The sequence below is a fragment of the Choloepus didactylus genome, chromosome 3 (genome assembly GCF_015220235.1).
Source record: "Choloepus didactylus isolate mChoDid1 chromosome 3, mChoDid1.pri, whole genome shotgun sequence".
Lineage (NCBI taxonomy): Eukaryota > Metazoa > Chordata > Mammalia > Pilosa > Megalonychidae > Choloepus > Choloepus didactylus.
In genome coordinates this window covers 42,767,083-42,782,971 of record NC_051309.1, presented here as the reverse complement: position 1 = coordinate 42,782,971, position 15,889 = coordinate 42,767,083, and the positions used below count along the sequence as shown (strand labels likewise).

The window sequence follows — 15,889 nt, the reverse complement described above, 5'->3', positions numbered from 1 at the left end:
AGAGAAAGGACAGCCACATAAAAATCTATCAATTTCTTATTGAAAACCATGGAAGTAAGAAGGCAGTGGGAGGACATATTTAAAGTACTAAAAGGAAAAAATAGCCAACCAAGAATTCTATATCCAGTAAAACTGTTTCAAAAATGAGGGGGAGATTAAGACATTCCAGATTAGGGAAGGAAGAAAAAAAAAAAAAAAAAAAACCCTGAACAGAGTTTATCACTAGACCAGCCCTATAAGAAATGCTAAAGGGAGTTCTGCAAGTTGAAAGGAAAAGACACTAGACAATTAACTGAGGCCACAGGAAGAAATAAAGGTCTCCGGTAAAGGTAACGTGGGTAAATATAAATGCCAGTTCTGTTGTATTTTGGGCTTGTAATTCTGCTTTTTACTTCTATAGGCTCTAAGATGCAAATGCATAAAATACCATGACCAATCACTGGTTTTGGACTTACAATGTATAAATATATCATCTGCAACAAGAACAACATAAAGATGAGGAAATAAGAGTGGTATAGAGATACAGCTTGTGGATGCTACTGAAATTAAGTTGCTATCAAACTATATGAAATTGTTATAGACTTAGGATGTTAAATTTAAGCCCCAGATAACCACAGAGAAAATATGAGAGAATATGCAAACTCATAGAGACAGAAAGTCAAGTACAGGTTACAAGGGGCAGACAGCAGGGGCAATGCGGAGTTAATGCAGAATGAGTGTAGGGTTTGGCTGAGGTGACAGGAAAGTTCTACTAATGGATGGTAGTAAGAGAATCACAACATGGTGAATGTGTTTAATCCCACAGAATGGTATGCTTCGGAGTAGGCCGAGGTGATAAAGTTTATGTTGTATATTCGTTTGCACAATTAAAAAAAAAAAAGAAAAAGAGCAACTAAGAGACAATGACAATTAAATGAAATACATGTTCCTGACCTAAATCTAATAATGGAGGAAGAAAAGGCTAGAAAGCACATTACTGAAACATAGAGGGAAAACTGGAATATAGAGTGCAAGCTTTATATCAATGTTACATTTTTTGAACTTGATAACTGTACTTAAGGTAGTTACATAAATGAATATCCTTGTTCTAAGGAAATGTACATGGAAGAATTAAGTGTTAAAGAGGATGATTTATATAACTTGCTCTCAAATGTTCAGAAAATGGATGTACTGATAGATGGAGAGATACAAAGATACAGCAAATGTGGCAAAATGTTAAAACTGGTGGATCTGTATATTGGAGGGCATTGTTGAAGTTCTGTGTGGGGTCTGTATTATTTTCACAACTGTCCTATAAATTTCAAGTTATTTCAAATAAAAAGCATAAAGGAAAACAACAACAAAAAGCAAAAAAAGGACGTAAAGTCTTATTCCAGGCAGAAAGAACAACAATATAGCAAGCAATTTAATTTAGCTGAAGTGTGAGGGAAACAGAGGGTCTGTGGTACATGCGGGCATGCATGTGTATTTCTGAGTCTTGACAGGGAATAGGTCTGGAAAGGTAGGCTAGAACAACAATATAAAGGTTTTGACTTTAGCTATTAGCAGTAGAGACATCATATTTTTAAAATTAAATCCAATGGGACCACAAGGGTTGAACAGAGGCAAGGAGAGACTGAAAGTTGACAGCATAAATAAACTATTGTTAATAACCATCTGGAATATGAAAACCTGATCCAGGGTGATGATAAAAGGAATGAAAGAGGAAAACAAAGATTCAGGAGATAAATAGTAAGGGAAGTGAAATCGGTGAAAAAAACTTATAAAGGCTAGTAACAGACAGGTCAAAGAAAAAACAGAAGAGAATAGTATCAGAGTGACCAAAAGAGGCAAGTTCTAAGATGGAAATGGAAATGCTGAAGAAAGGATGAGGGCTGAGATGTACCCTGCATGCGAAAATTCAGATGACAGTGGCGGCCCTCAAAGATGTTTCAATATAATATGGTAGAGACAGAAGCCCAAGTTAAGAATGAATTAACTTTTAAGAACCAAATATAGAGATTACTATGATAATGAAGAGTAGGGAAGAACTTTTTAAACAAAATACAAAAAAGCACACTGTAGAGGAAAAGACTGAAAACTGACCACTTTAAACTTCTGCAAGTCAAAATGTAACAGCTAAAAACGAAGCCACCTAACAGGAGAAGAGAGACAAAATTATATAAATACATAAAGAATTCCTAAAAACCAAGATGAAAAACACAAACCACCCAATTAAAAATAATAGAGACACTCAGGCAAGATGGCGGCATAGAGAGGAGTGGAAGCTAAGCAGTCCCCCTGGAATAACTACAAAAAACCAGAAACAACTAGTAAATAATCCAGAATAACTGCGGGGGGACAAACAAGACCATCCATTCATCATACACCAACCTGAATTGGGAGGAATGCCGGAGAACACAGCATAAAATCTGTAAGTAAAACCTGCGGAACCACGTCGGGAGACCCCCTCCCCCATAGCCCGAGCTGCGGAGCCTCGTGGTGCCAGAGAGAAGCTCTTTCCCAGCAAGCGAATACGGCTCAGCTGAGCTCCAACTGGGGTTTTAAGTAGCGAGTGTGAACTGCTCACTACAGGTACGCAGCCCCAAAAAACAGACAGAGGCTTTGGGTGACGACTGACCTGGGAGAGCCAGAGGGTCGCCTTCACTGGGTCTGAAGGGGACTATCTGTTTCTTTTTCGGCTCAGTGGAGAAAGCCCCAGTCATTTTAACTTTCCAGGGCTGTGACTCCGGGAAGGGCGGAGACAGCACAAGCAGAGAGCAAGACCACTGAAATGCTAATGACCTCCACCTGGGGGGTCTGCCTTCTCTAGGAGGAAAGGGGTGGGGCCCTTTCCATTCAGAACCAGACCCCACAGCCTGGGGGAACACAGCCACACCTCCTCACACCAGTCAAGAATTATAGGCTAACAGGCGTCACCTGCTGGGCAGAAAAGCACAGTGACCCGAGGCATCAAAGGGTGGAGCAATTTTCTAAGACACACCCACAGGGAAACCACATACTGAATATTTCTTCCCTCTGGGACCTGAACCTGTTCTGCTCTGGGAAAACCTGATTTGGATAACCAAGGAAACCATGCCTAGACAACAGAAAATTACAACCTACACTAAGAAAAACAAAGTTATGGCCCAGTCAAAGGAACAAACGGACACTTCAACTGAGATACAGGAATTTAAACAACTAATGCTGAATCAATTCAAAAAGTTTAGAGAAGATATCGCAAAAGAGATAGAGGCTGTAAAGGAAGCACTGGACATGTATACGGCAGAAATCAAAAGTTCAAAAAACCTACTAGTAGAATCTATGGAAATGAAAGGCACAACACAAGAGATGAAAGACACAATGGAAACATACAACAGCAGATCTCAAGAGGCAGAAGAAAACACCCAGGAACTGGAGAACAAAACACCTGAAAGCCTACATGCAAAGGAGCAGATGGAGAAAAGAATGAAAAAATATGAGCAACGTCTCCGGAAACTCAAGGATGAAACAAAGTACAATAATGTACGTATCACTGGTGTCCCAGAAGGAGAAGAGAAGGGAAAGGGGGCAGAAGCAATAATACAGGAAATAATCAATGAAAATTTCCCATCTCTTATGAAAGACATAAAATTACAGATCCAAGAAGCGCAGCGTACTCCAAACAGAAGAGATATGAATAGGCCTACGCCAAGACACTTAATAATCAGATTATCAAATGTCAAAGACAAAGAGAGAATCCTGAAAGCAGCAAGAGAAAAGCAATCCATTACATACAAAGGAAGCTTCATAAGACTATGTGCGGATCTCTCAGCAGAAACCATGGAGGCAAGAAGGAAGTGGTGTGATATACTTAAGATACTGAAAGAGAAAAACCACCAACCAAGAATCCTGTATCCAGCAAAGCTGTCCTTCAAATATGAGGGAGAGCTTAAAATATTTTCTGACAAACAGACAATGAGAGACTTTGTGAACGAGACACCTGCCCTACAGGAAATACTAAAGGGAGCACTACAGGGTGATAGAAGACAGGAGTGCATGGTTTGGAACACAATTTTGGGAAATGGTAGCAATGTAAGTACACTGAACAAAGGTAACTATGAATACGGTTGGGAGAGAAAGATGGAGAGCATGTGAGACACCACAAGAAAGGAGGAAAGATAACAACTGGGACTGTGTAACTTGGTGAAATCTACAGTATTCAACAATTGTGATAAAATGTACAAATATGTTCTTTTACGAGGGAGAACAAGCAAATGTCAACCTTGCAAGGTGTTAAAAATGGGGAGGCATTGGGGGAGGGATGCAATCAGCATAAACTAGAGACTGTAACTAATAGAATCATTGTATTATGCTTCCTTTAATGTAACAAAGGTGATATACCAAGGTGAATGCAGATAAGAGGGGGGGATAGGGGAGGCATGTTAGACACTTGACATTGGTGGTATTGTCTGATTCTTTATTCTACTTTGATTTAAGGTTATTTTTCCTTTTGCTGCTTCCTAGCTGTCATTTTTTTTTCTTTCCTCTTCCTTTTGCCTCTCTACCTTCTTTGACTCTCCCTCCTGCCTTGTGGAAGAAATGTAGATGCTCTTGCTTAGTATGAGCAGAATGTTCAATTAGGATGAACTTAAATGTTTGGAAATGAACAGGGGTGTTGGTAGCAAGATGTGAGAATAACTAACAGCGCCGAACGGTGTGTGAATGAGGTGGAAAGGGGAAGCTCAGAGTCATATATGTCACCAGAAGGAAAGTTGGAGGTCAAAAGATGGAAATGTATAAAACTCAATCCTATGGTGGGCAATGTCCATGATCAACTGTACAAATACTAGAAATCACTTCATGAACCAGAACAAATGTATGACAATACAATTAGAAGTTATTAATAGAGGGGCATATAGGGAAGAACTATATACCTATTACAAACTATATACTACAGTTAGTAGTATTTCAACATTTTTTCATAAACAGTAACAAACGTACTATATCAATACCAGGAGTCAACAATTGAGGGGGGTTGGTTAGGGATAGGGGAGGTTTAGAGTTTCCTTTTCTTTTTTTCTTTTTTCATCTTTCACTTTATTTCTTGTGTGGAGTAGTGAAAAGTTTCTAAAAATTGAACAAAAATTAAGTGTGGTGATGGATGCACAGCTGTATGAGGGTACCCAGGGGCAAGTGATTGTACACTTTGGATCTCTGGATAATTGTATGGTATCTGAACAATCTCAATAAAAATGAAAAAAAAAAAAAAATAGAGAAAGCATGTAAACACTAAATACACAAAAACTAGCCAAAAGGTTAATAAACCCAAAAATATGCTTACTATCTCTTCTAACAAGGGTAAAGAAATACTATTTCATATCCATTAGACTGACAAAAATCTAAGTCTTACATCAGGTCACTAGAGCTCACACAATGCCAGTGGGAATGTAAACTGATACAATCAACTGGAGAAGAATGAAGCAATATTCACTCCCTGGCAAAAGATGAAAATATTCTCTGATCTTGAATTTTTACTTCCTCCCTTATATGCCCAAGAAAATAAGAGAATATCCAATGCATCCTTTTTTGTAATAGCTTAAAACTTGGAAATAAAAGCCACCAACAGGAGAATGGATAAACTCTGACATGGAATACTGTATAATTCAAAGAACTACAGCTATATGCATTGTCATGAATAACTCTCAAAAAAAAAAAAAAGCTGAGAGGAAAATATACAGAATGAGATGTAGGGTATTATAATCATGTGTGAAAAGTTTTAAAACACTCAAAAATACTACGTTAATAGTAAAAACAAAAATATGCATGGAAGACTATACACCTACTTCAGCATAGTTGTTACTTCAGAGAAGGAAGGAGAATGGAGTACAGAAAGGATAGAAAGTGAGTACCATCTCTGGTTTGGTTTTATTTCTTCAAGGAGAAAAAAACACAGCTCTTAAAAGCCAGTTTGTGAAGTTTCAAGTCTGTTAAATCTGGGCCACACATACAAAGGTGTTCATATTATTATTTTCTGTACATCTAAATATCAAATGCTTCATAATTTTAAAAAACAGCAGATGTGAGTATACATTACTCTTTCCACCATAATCAGTAATGTTTTGGAGTCAGTCTTGGTTCCAAATCCCTGTTCCACTAACAAATTATTTGATAACGAGAAAGGTACTTAATATCAGACTGGCAACTTTCTAATCTGCAAAACAAGAATAACACCAATCTCATAAAGCTGCCACATATATAAAACATCACATGGTAGGCATTTAACCATAGGTAGCTATTATTTTAAATTTGCAGTGAAAGCAAAAACCTAGAGTGGAGAAAGGGAAAAGGATTTTGAATGAAATGAACCTCACCACTTTCTTAGAATTACAGAAGGGAATACTATATCTCACTGGATGTGACCAGCCACTTTCTAGTTTACAAGATCCAATTATAAAACAGGAATTTACAAAGGGTTTTAAGATTACATATAATAGTGTAAGGGATTGAGTCATGCCCCCCCCACCCCCCGCAATAGACATGCTCAAGTCCTAACTCCCAAACCTTTGGGTGTACACCTATTTGTAAACAGGATCTTTGAAGATCCACTTTAAATAAGGCCAAATTGAATAAGTGTGGTCCTTAATCCATATGGCTGGAGTCCTTACAAAGAGAGGAAATCTAGACAGAGACACTGAAAACTGAGGACAGATATGGCCTCTCTCTCTAAGGCAACTCAGCAGGTAAACTCAGTGCCCTCCCCCACTACATGGGACATGACTCCCAGGGGTATAAATCTCCCTGGCAACATGGGACACGACTCCCAGGGATGAACCTGAACCCCATCATGGTATTTAGAAAGTCTTCTTGACCAAAAGGGAAAAGAGAAATGAAATAAAGTTTCACTGGCTGACAGATTTCAAATAGAGTCAAGAGGTCAATCTGGAGGTTATTCTTTACATATTGTATAGATATCCCTTTTTAGTTTTTAGTGTATTGGAATAGCTAAAAGGAAATACCTGAAACTGCTGAACTACAACCCAGTGGCCTTGATTTTTTAAGACGATTGTGTAACTATGTAGCTTACATGGTGTGACTAGAATTGTGAAAATCATGTGGCTCCCACTCCCTTTATCCAGTGTATGGACAGATGAGTAGAAAAATGGAAACAAAACTTAAATGAATAATAGTGGGGATGGGATGCTTTGGGTATTCTTCTTTACTTGTATTTTCATTCTTGTTTTTATTTATTTTTTTGGAGTAATGAAAATGTTCAAAAATTTATTTTGGTGATGAATGCACAACTACATGATGGTACTGTGAACAACTGATTGTACACTGTGGATGACTGTAGGGTATGTGAATATATCTCAATAAAACTAATTTTAAAAATAAAGAAAAAAAACTGAGCAGGAGAAGGAGAATTCAGAGAGGGTGAGAGAGAGTGATATGTGATAGAGGACTACCAGGAAGCCATTACCAGAACATTACAGACTTTGGAGAAAGCATGTACCTTGATTTGGACCTTTTAGCCTCCAAAACTGTGAGCCAATAAATTCCTCTTGTTTAAGACAACCAGTTTGTGGTAACAGTCATAGCAGCCCTAGCAAACAAAGACATGAAAATTAAGAATTGGTAGCCCTTGGACCAGTTCAAGGAGACCAGGGCCATGTCAAGAAATCCAAAATTAATTCCATAGTTCTACATATTCAAGAAGTTCCTGCTATAGGTTGAACTGCCCCCAAAAAAGATATATTGAAATCCTAATCCCCAGTACCTGTGAAAGCAACATTATTTGGAAATAGGATCTTTACAGACATAATCAAGTTAAAATAAGGTCATACTGAATATAGGTGGGCCCTAATCCAATACGACCAGTGTCCGTACAAGAGAAGAGACACAGACATAGACTAGGAGAAGGCAGGCCATGGGAAGATGGCGGCAGAGACTGGAGGGTGTAATAACAAATCAAGGAATGCCAAGGATTGCCAGCAACCTAGAAGAGGAGAGGAGGCAAGGAAGGATTCTCCTGTACAGGTTTCAGAGGGAGCATAGCCTTACTGACACCTTGATTTCCTATTTCCAGCCTACAGAACTGTGAGAGAATAAATTTCCACCCAGCTTGTGGTAATTTGTTATAGCAACCCTAGGAAACTAATACAGCTCCCAGTAAACTTCTTTTTCACTTAAAAAGGTCACATTTTAACACAAATTTTTTTCAATTCATAACTGACTCCTAAAGAAGAAACTAACCAACATGTTGAGAACAAGACCCACACGTTTTCTTTTGTATCCTCCCTTGGCCCATGGGTTTGTTTATACACAGATGACAAGGAAATGCTCTTGGTGGAACTAAAGCTCCTATCTTAAGCTTTTCCTAGAGGCAAATTCACATATAGCAATCAGTAAACCATTAAGGAAAACCTTTATAATCCAAGAACAACAACAAGCAGAATATGAAGCTATCCATTTACTGAATATTTACTATGTCCCAGACATTGCTCTAAGCACTACAAAGTCTTTCTTTTAATCTTACTAGGTGGGTATTATCCTCATTTTTACAGATAAGGAAACAGATACAGAGTGAGTACTGCAGGTAGTAAATAGAAAAATCAGGACTCAAAGCAAATCTAATCCCAAAACCCACATTATTAAACATTAAACTAAATTTACTATTATGCTTCAGAAGCTAAATATCCTTGCCTCCTGGCAAGTTTAGTTTAAGTCCTAACACCACCAGTATGAAAAAAGCAAAATACTTAAATACAATGCCTAATATTAAACTGTCAACCTTTTTTTTTTTAATTAACATTCAGCTTTTATAGTATTACTTATTGTGCCGGTTTGAATGTATTATGTCCCCCAGAAAAAGCCATATTCTTTGATGCAGTCTTGTGGGGCAGACATAATAGTGGGGATTAAGTTGGAATGTCTGGATTAGGTTGTTTGCATGGAGATATGCCCCACCCACCTGTGGGTGGTGACTCTGGTGGGATACTCCCATGGAGGCATGGCCCCGCCCACTCAGGGTGGGCCTTGATCAGCGGAGCCATATAAATGAACTGACTCAAAGAAAAGGAACTCAGTGCAGCTGTGAGTGACGTTCTGAATAGGAGCAAGCTTGCTAGAGAGGAACGTCCTGGGAGAAAGCCATTTTGAAACCGGAACTTTGGAGCAGACGCCAGCCACGTGCCTTCCCAGCTAACAGAGGTATTCCGGACGCCATTGGCCATCTTCCGGTGAAGGTACCCGATTACTGATGTGTTACCTTGGACGTTTTGTGGCCTTAAGACTGTAACTGTGTAGCAAAATAAATCCTCGTTTTATAAAAGCCTATCCATCTCTGGTGTTTTGCATTCCACAGCATTAGCAAACTAGGACACTTATCAAAAAAGATATTCTCATAAAGAAACCACGTATGAGGGCAGTACTAGGTATGCAAAAAACCTGAGTTCACTGTTAAAGGACTTTAAGTCACTGAGCAGACTGTTTCTTGATATTATCCATGAGGAATTTAGCCTAGATCTAAAGTCTCTTTCAGAAGTAAAATTCAATGCATTCTAGCACATTTTCTAAGACACGATCAATATAATTTTGAAGAAAGACTGAGAGCATCATTTGAAAACCTTCTAGATAAAACTGATTTATATAGTATATACTCTTATGTTTGTCCTTTCACTCAAAGATACTCAAAACCAATCTGTTCTATTAAAAGCCAAGTAAGTGACTGGAAAGGAGCATGATGCTGGTCACTTTCTTGTATATATTTTTACATCTTTTTTTAAGATAAGAAGAAGCTTAGAAATGTCATCTTACTCCACAAGTATGTTTGTGTATATCAATATCAAGCCGTGCAACCTTCCTTTTACAATATGTAAATGTTTCTTGCATAGTTTTATCAATAATCTCTTATAAATTAGAGCATTCCTGTAATTCCTGTGGAACTGTGTCTTGAATTTAAGGTCAGTCTTAAATTTCCTTCAGAACCAAGCTCAAGAACCTCCCACACACATACCTCAGAACTCCTACAGCATTTCTTCTCTGCACCTAGCATTTGGTGTCCTTGGGCATTATGTTAACTTTATCTATCCTTTGTCTGCCTTTCCTCTCCAACCAGGAATAAGTCTCTTGGGGCCCTGGTTAATACACTCAATAATTGTTGGTAATGTGTTTATCAGGAAATAAAAGAATATAGTCTTTACAAAGATATGGCTTACTGGTAGAAATCCAGATGCATCTAAGTCTATGCCAGATGGGCAACCTCAAAGTTTTTCTAATAAGTAAAAGAAAACAAGAAATGTACTCCAAACTCCATTATTCACACAGGCTGATTTTTTTTTTAACCCATTCTATAATCTTTCTTGCCCAATCCACACCCAGAACACTAAGGTACACTACTGAAAAAAGTTCCACAGAACTGTAACTTAGGTAACTGTAAAAAAACACTTTTCTCTTCTAAAAAAATTGTTCAAATGCTTGCTACATTAGTTTTTTGGCAGAGAATTTCAGCTTTTTGTTTAAATCAAGAAGGATAAACTTGTAAAAAAGGAAATCATTAAAAAAGAAATAAAAGTTTTAAAAACAAACTATTCAAAGACATATTTTTTGTACCTTTGTCCATTTATCCTTTAGATAAATTATACTATACATCTATACTTAATAGTTTTAAATATTCTTCTAAAGAATTTTGTCTACAGCAATGGTTTCCAGCATTTGCCAGCATCTGGAGACATTTCTGGTTGTCACAAGTGGCCGTGGCTTGCGGGTAGGAGGTGGGGGGGGGGGGGCGAGGCGAGATTTTGAGCAGTGCTCATGGCATCTCATGGGTAGAGACCAGGGATGCTGTAAACATCCTACAATGCAGAGACCACAGATGCTATAAACATCCTACAATGCACAGGAGAGCCACCCACAACAAAGAATTAATTATCCGCCCTAAATTACAACAGTGCCAAGGTTGAGAAACTATGGTCTACAGTAAATCAAGAGACTTTCTTCCAAAGATTTGCAGCTAGTTCTACATGGAATAGTCTAGATCAAACAGACTAAATTTACAAAATTTAAAATGACAACACAAAAATCCATTTAAATGCTTGAGGCAAGCTTTGATAACAATACTAGACTTAAACACTCCCTAGAGTCCTAGAAAATGATGCCAAAAGTGCAACTACAATATGCAAACACTACAGGTACAATACAGAATAAGATAAGAACAAGGCAAGTGTATATATGTTGATTTAAGGGCATTTTATTTCATTAGCCTTCAAATTTTAAAACATTTTGCATATTGAAATGCAAGTAAATCTTCCTTATTATAATGAATTAAACTAACTATATTAGGTTGAATTTAAATCCCTTAAGCAAGGAACACAAATTAGGTTCTATTATTTTTAAAGCAATAAAAGCATGCTTATCTTCAGCAAGTCATAACAGTGTGATGCGGTAAACACAGACCTGTATCCAAATCCCAATACTATATGTTTGTAGATAAATAATTTAACTTCTGAATCTCAATTTTCTCACCTAAGAAACAGGAACTCAATTCAGTTCTTGAGAATTAGCAGAAATGTATAAACTAAGTGGCAGCTAGTTAATGGCAGCAATAAGTAATGATCATAAGTAATACAACCCACGAATAAAATACAGATTGTGGCTTTATTACATCCTCATAATCAAGAATTCACTTACATAATTTAACTCATAAAGTAACTCAAATCTACTATAAAATTTATCTTAAATCAATTTTCCACTCCCAGCAGCTTTTAAACATTACTTACCTACAAATTCACACTGATTTCAAAATTAATATTCAATTATAAAAAGATGGACTTACAATCTTAAAGGAAAAAAGACCTGAATGATACTTTTACTTATTATTTTACTTATTTTGACTAAATAACATATTGACATGACTCAGAATTCAAAAGAGAGCTTTATCTCTTTCTCCCAAACACCAATTCCCCCCTCCACAGAGGCAACCAATGTTATTAATCTCTCATGAATCTTTTCACTTGTACAGGCAAATACATTTACTTCTCCCCTTTTAACACAAGTGGAGGCCTCCTACACACTGTTCTGCACCTTGCTTTTTACACTTATTTTATCTTGGGGGTTATATTTAATGAACAACACACTCTAAAAATGGTCATTTATAGCTTACGACCAGAATTCAACAAACATCAGTTATCTCTACAAAGCGCCTCCCCCCTGCCACAAGACCTGACATTGTGGCATTGAGAACAGCTTCTTGACCAAAAGGGGGAAGAGAAATGAAACAAAATAAAGTTTCAGTGGCTGAGAGATTCCAAATGGAGCCGAGAGGTCACTATAGTGGGCATTCTTATGCACTATACAGATAACCCTTTTTAGGTTTTAATGCACTGGAATAGCTAGAAGTAAATACCCGAAACTATCAAACTGCAACCCAGTAGCCTTGACTCTCAAAGATGATTGTATAGCAATGTAGCTTAAAGGGGGTGACAGTGTGACTGTGAAAGCCTTGTGGATAATACTCCCTTTATCCAGTGTATGGATGGATGAGTAGAAATACAGGCACAAAAAAACTAAATGAAAAATAGGATGGGAGGGGATGGTTTGGGTGTTCTTTTTTTTAATTTTTTTTTTATTCTTATTTTCACTTTTTCTGGTACAAGTAAGTGTTCAAAAATATACTGGGGTGATGAATGCACAACTAGATGATGGTACTGTGAACAACTGACTGTACACTTTGGATGATTGTATGGTGTGTGAATATATCTCAATAAAACTGAATTAAAAAAAAAGACACCCCCACACACACAAAAAAGGAAGCACATGAAATGTATACAAGTCCTTCAATGAGTTGATAATAATTAATACAAATATAATTCATTTCTAAAATTGGGCCAGCAAAATAAAATATTGGCGAAAATAAAGCTATTTATTGGTTATATTCATTCCAGGATTAAGTCATCTGTCTGACCCTTTCCTAAATGTTTTTGGCAACTCACTTTCCTACAAGTTTCCTTTCAAATTTATAAAGGTACTGTTCTTGAAAAATAATTTGTCTCCTGTTTTTATTTCCTGTTTTCTTCCTCTGAAATACTGACACTTATTTGAAGTAAGGTTTCATCATCCTTTACATAAAAAGAACAGTATTATTTTAATCATATGCATTACTAGAGCAATCAAGTATTTCTGGTAATCTTTGCTTAAGTACTAAGAATACCATGGTGAAAAGTCACCTCATATTAAGCTAAGAGGCCAACCAATATGAATTACCAGAGCAGTAAACCTCATCATGTTCAAGTAATGGAAAACAAAGCATTAGAAGTCTATTAAGTTTCAGGCTTGTACAACCTTACTATGGAAAATACGTTTTAGACAACTGGCAACAATAAAAGCTGCAATCTTCCATCAGGAATTCAGTCAATTTTCCTGAAATATATCTTACTGAATAAAAAGTTAGAATCATTGTTTCCCTGTATATCAGTACAAACATTAATGACTATTTCTGCCCCATATCACAAAAATACAAAGTCATCCTTCCACTGAGTTTTGGCACTTGAACAAATAAAGAGTTCAGAGTTCACATACATGCTCTGTAAAACAGATCATTACTTACAACTATCTACATTCAATAAATGTGCTAGCACTGCCATTTTAAAATAATTTTAAATAATTATTTTCTCCATGTCTAGATTCAGTGGCAAAAATAAATCCTAAGTAACTTGTCAGTTACTCATCACATATATAGAATACTGAATTTCAGAAATCATTATTGAAGTTATTCAAAGTACCAACATAGGAAAAAATACAAATAGCAACAATATATTCAATAATGGTATGTGACATCTAGAAAAAATAATCATTTTCACTATTAATTTTTTTCCTACAATTTTACAGTTATATTCACATACCATACATTTATCCACAGTGTACAATCAGTTGTTCATGGTATCATCATAAAGTTGTACATTTATCACCACAATCAGCACTTGAACATACTGATTACTACAAGAAAAACTGTTTTGTTTTTTTTTTTAGCAATAAGAAAAAAATGATAAAAAGAAAAATAACATGTCATACAATACAATATACTAGTAAGGACAGCAAATAACACCGCTACCAAGAATCCCATATTCCTCCCCTATAACCCCCTCTCATCACTACTAATTTTCAATCTCTGTTAAATCCAAGCAGGGAAAATAACCTGGCAATTCTTGTTGATTTTGGTATGAAAAACTATACTGATACTGACATAGTTTTAAGTCAAATTACTATTACGTTTTCCATCTCTTATATAAATTGCGGCCAGCACTAATGCATCTAAAACGCTACAGGACTGAAGAGCGCTTTGAGACAAATGCTTTTTTTACCTAAATCACTTCAGATATACACGTTGGGATAAACCTACTCAACTTAATAAGGAGATGCAACAACGTATTAATCTGGTGAAATACCAATTTTTTAATAGGACTATTTTTCAAAAGGTAAGATTTAAGTTCACTATGAGGGACATCATAATGAAGTTTCATGGTACAACACAGTCACAGAGGCATTGCATTGTCTTAGGACAGACTCTGATCTCTAACTTGTAAACAGTATTTTGAAATAAACTGCTCATGCACTCCACCATGTTGTCTTAGCAAAAATGAACGCTTTTAATACACCCAACAACTAGCCTTTACCAAGTCAAAAAGATTTAAATGTCTATCAGGAAGAGACGAAGAATTGGGGGTAAGTGAAAATGAGATAATGATCTAATTTGGAATTAATCTCCTCTCAGGTAAAAATTCCCTTATCCCCTCTCTCGAATATTATAGTATTCTATTATGCCTCCCCTTCAACACGTCCAACACCCAACTAAGGAGTAACTCGTGAATGTCTTTCTTTCTGCTTTCATCAATACATAGGAACTCTCATCGCTCCTTCCCTAAGGAAAGGATGGTGACGGCCTGACAGGCAATAACCCAGAATATCCTAAATTGTGTATGCGGGCCTACGAGCAGCGCAGCTCTCTCTGGATCCGGTTACCACCTTTCCCCTTCCCCCAACCCACTTCCCGGGTTTTCGCAGGCTTGGCCTGCTCGCTCCCCAACCCGCACCCACACTTCCAGCTGCTGCCACCGCCTGGGAGGTCTCTCTAGGACTCACACCAAACAGAGAAGTGCACCCCTCTCCATCCTGCCCCCCAAACCGTGCTCCTCCACAGACCACCCGCTAGCAAGACCCTCCATCCCAGAGACCCGGGACGGGAGGGGAAGGCGGCGGAAGGAGGAGGAGGCTGCTGCTTCCCCACTGGCAGAAGGGGGCCGCGGGGAGGGCCACCCACAGGGGAAATCGGGGTCGCGGATGAAAAGGCCCTCCCGCCCAGGGCTCAGATGGGGGATAGCCGGGAGTTCATTTCTGACCTCCTCGCTCTTCAGCACCTCCTTGAACTCCCGCTTGATTCGCTGCACCGCGATGTTGGCCATGTCTCCGCCCGCAGCTGATTCGTACCCGCCTCCTCCGCCGCCGCTACGACCACCGCCGCCGCCGCCACCTCTTCCTCCACTGCCTCCTCCCTCGGCGATTCAGACCCGAGTACACGAACGCTGCCACTGCCACTCCGGCCGCCGCGCTCTCCTCACTGTGGAATCACCTCCGCGCCCGGCCACCAAAATGGCGCCGAGTCCACGCATGCGCAGGACGGTGACCCAGCCGGGCGGCGCAGCCGCTCCCGTTGTAGTCCCCCAGACGCCCCAGACGCCCCAGCCGCGATCCCGCGCCGCGCCGCGCGTCTAGTTTCTGGGCTGGAGCTCCGGCCGCGTGGCTCCGCCCCATCAGCGTCTCGGGCCGGGAGGGTGCGGCTTCCTCGCTGGCCAGCCGTGGCCCGGCCTCTCGGGTACTTCCCTGTGCCGCCCCGCGCTACAAATCAGTGTGGTACGGTAGGAGCTTTCAGCCACTGGCG

General features: G+C 38.6%; 1 protein-coding gene across 2 annotated transcripts in view; it reads right to left on the bottom strand.

Moving 5' to 3' along the window:
* The window catches only part of UBE2K (ubiquitin conjugating enzyme E2 K), an 83,758-nt gene extending 68,185 nt beyond the window's left edge, over positions 1-15,573 (bottom strand). Inside the window, exon 1 of one of the 2 annotated variants that reach the window (XM_037829623.1) lies at positions 15,351-15,573. In XM_037829623.1, coding sequence (XP_037685551.1) covers positions 15,351-15,413 — 63 coding nt within the window. In that variant the 5' untranslated portion in view covers positions 15,414-15,573. The remainder of the gene's footprint in view (positions 1-15,350) is intronic. The other variant, XM_037829624.1, reaches the window with a different exon arrangement.
* Positions 15,574-15,889: the final 316 nt, after the last annotated feature.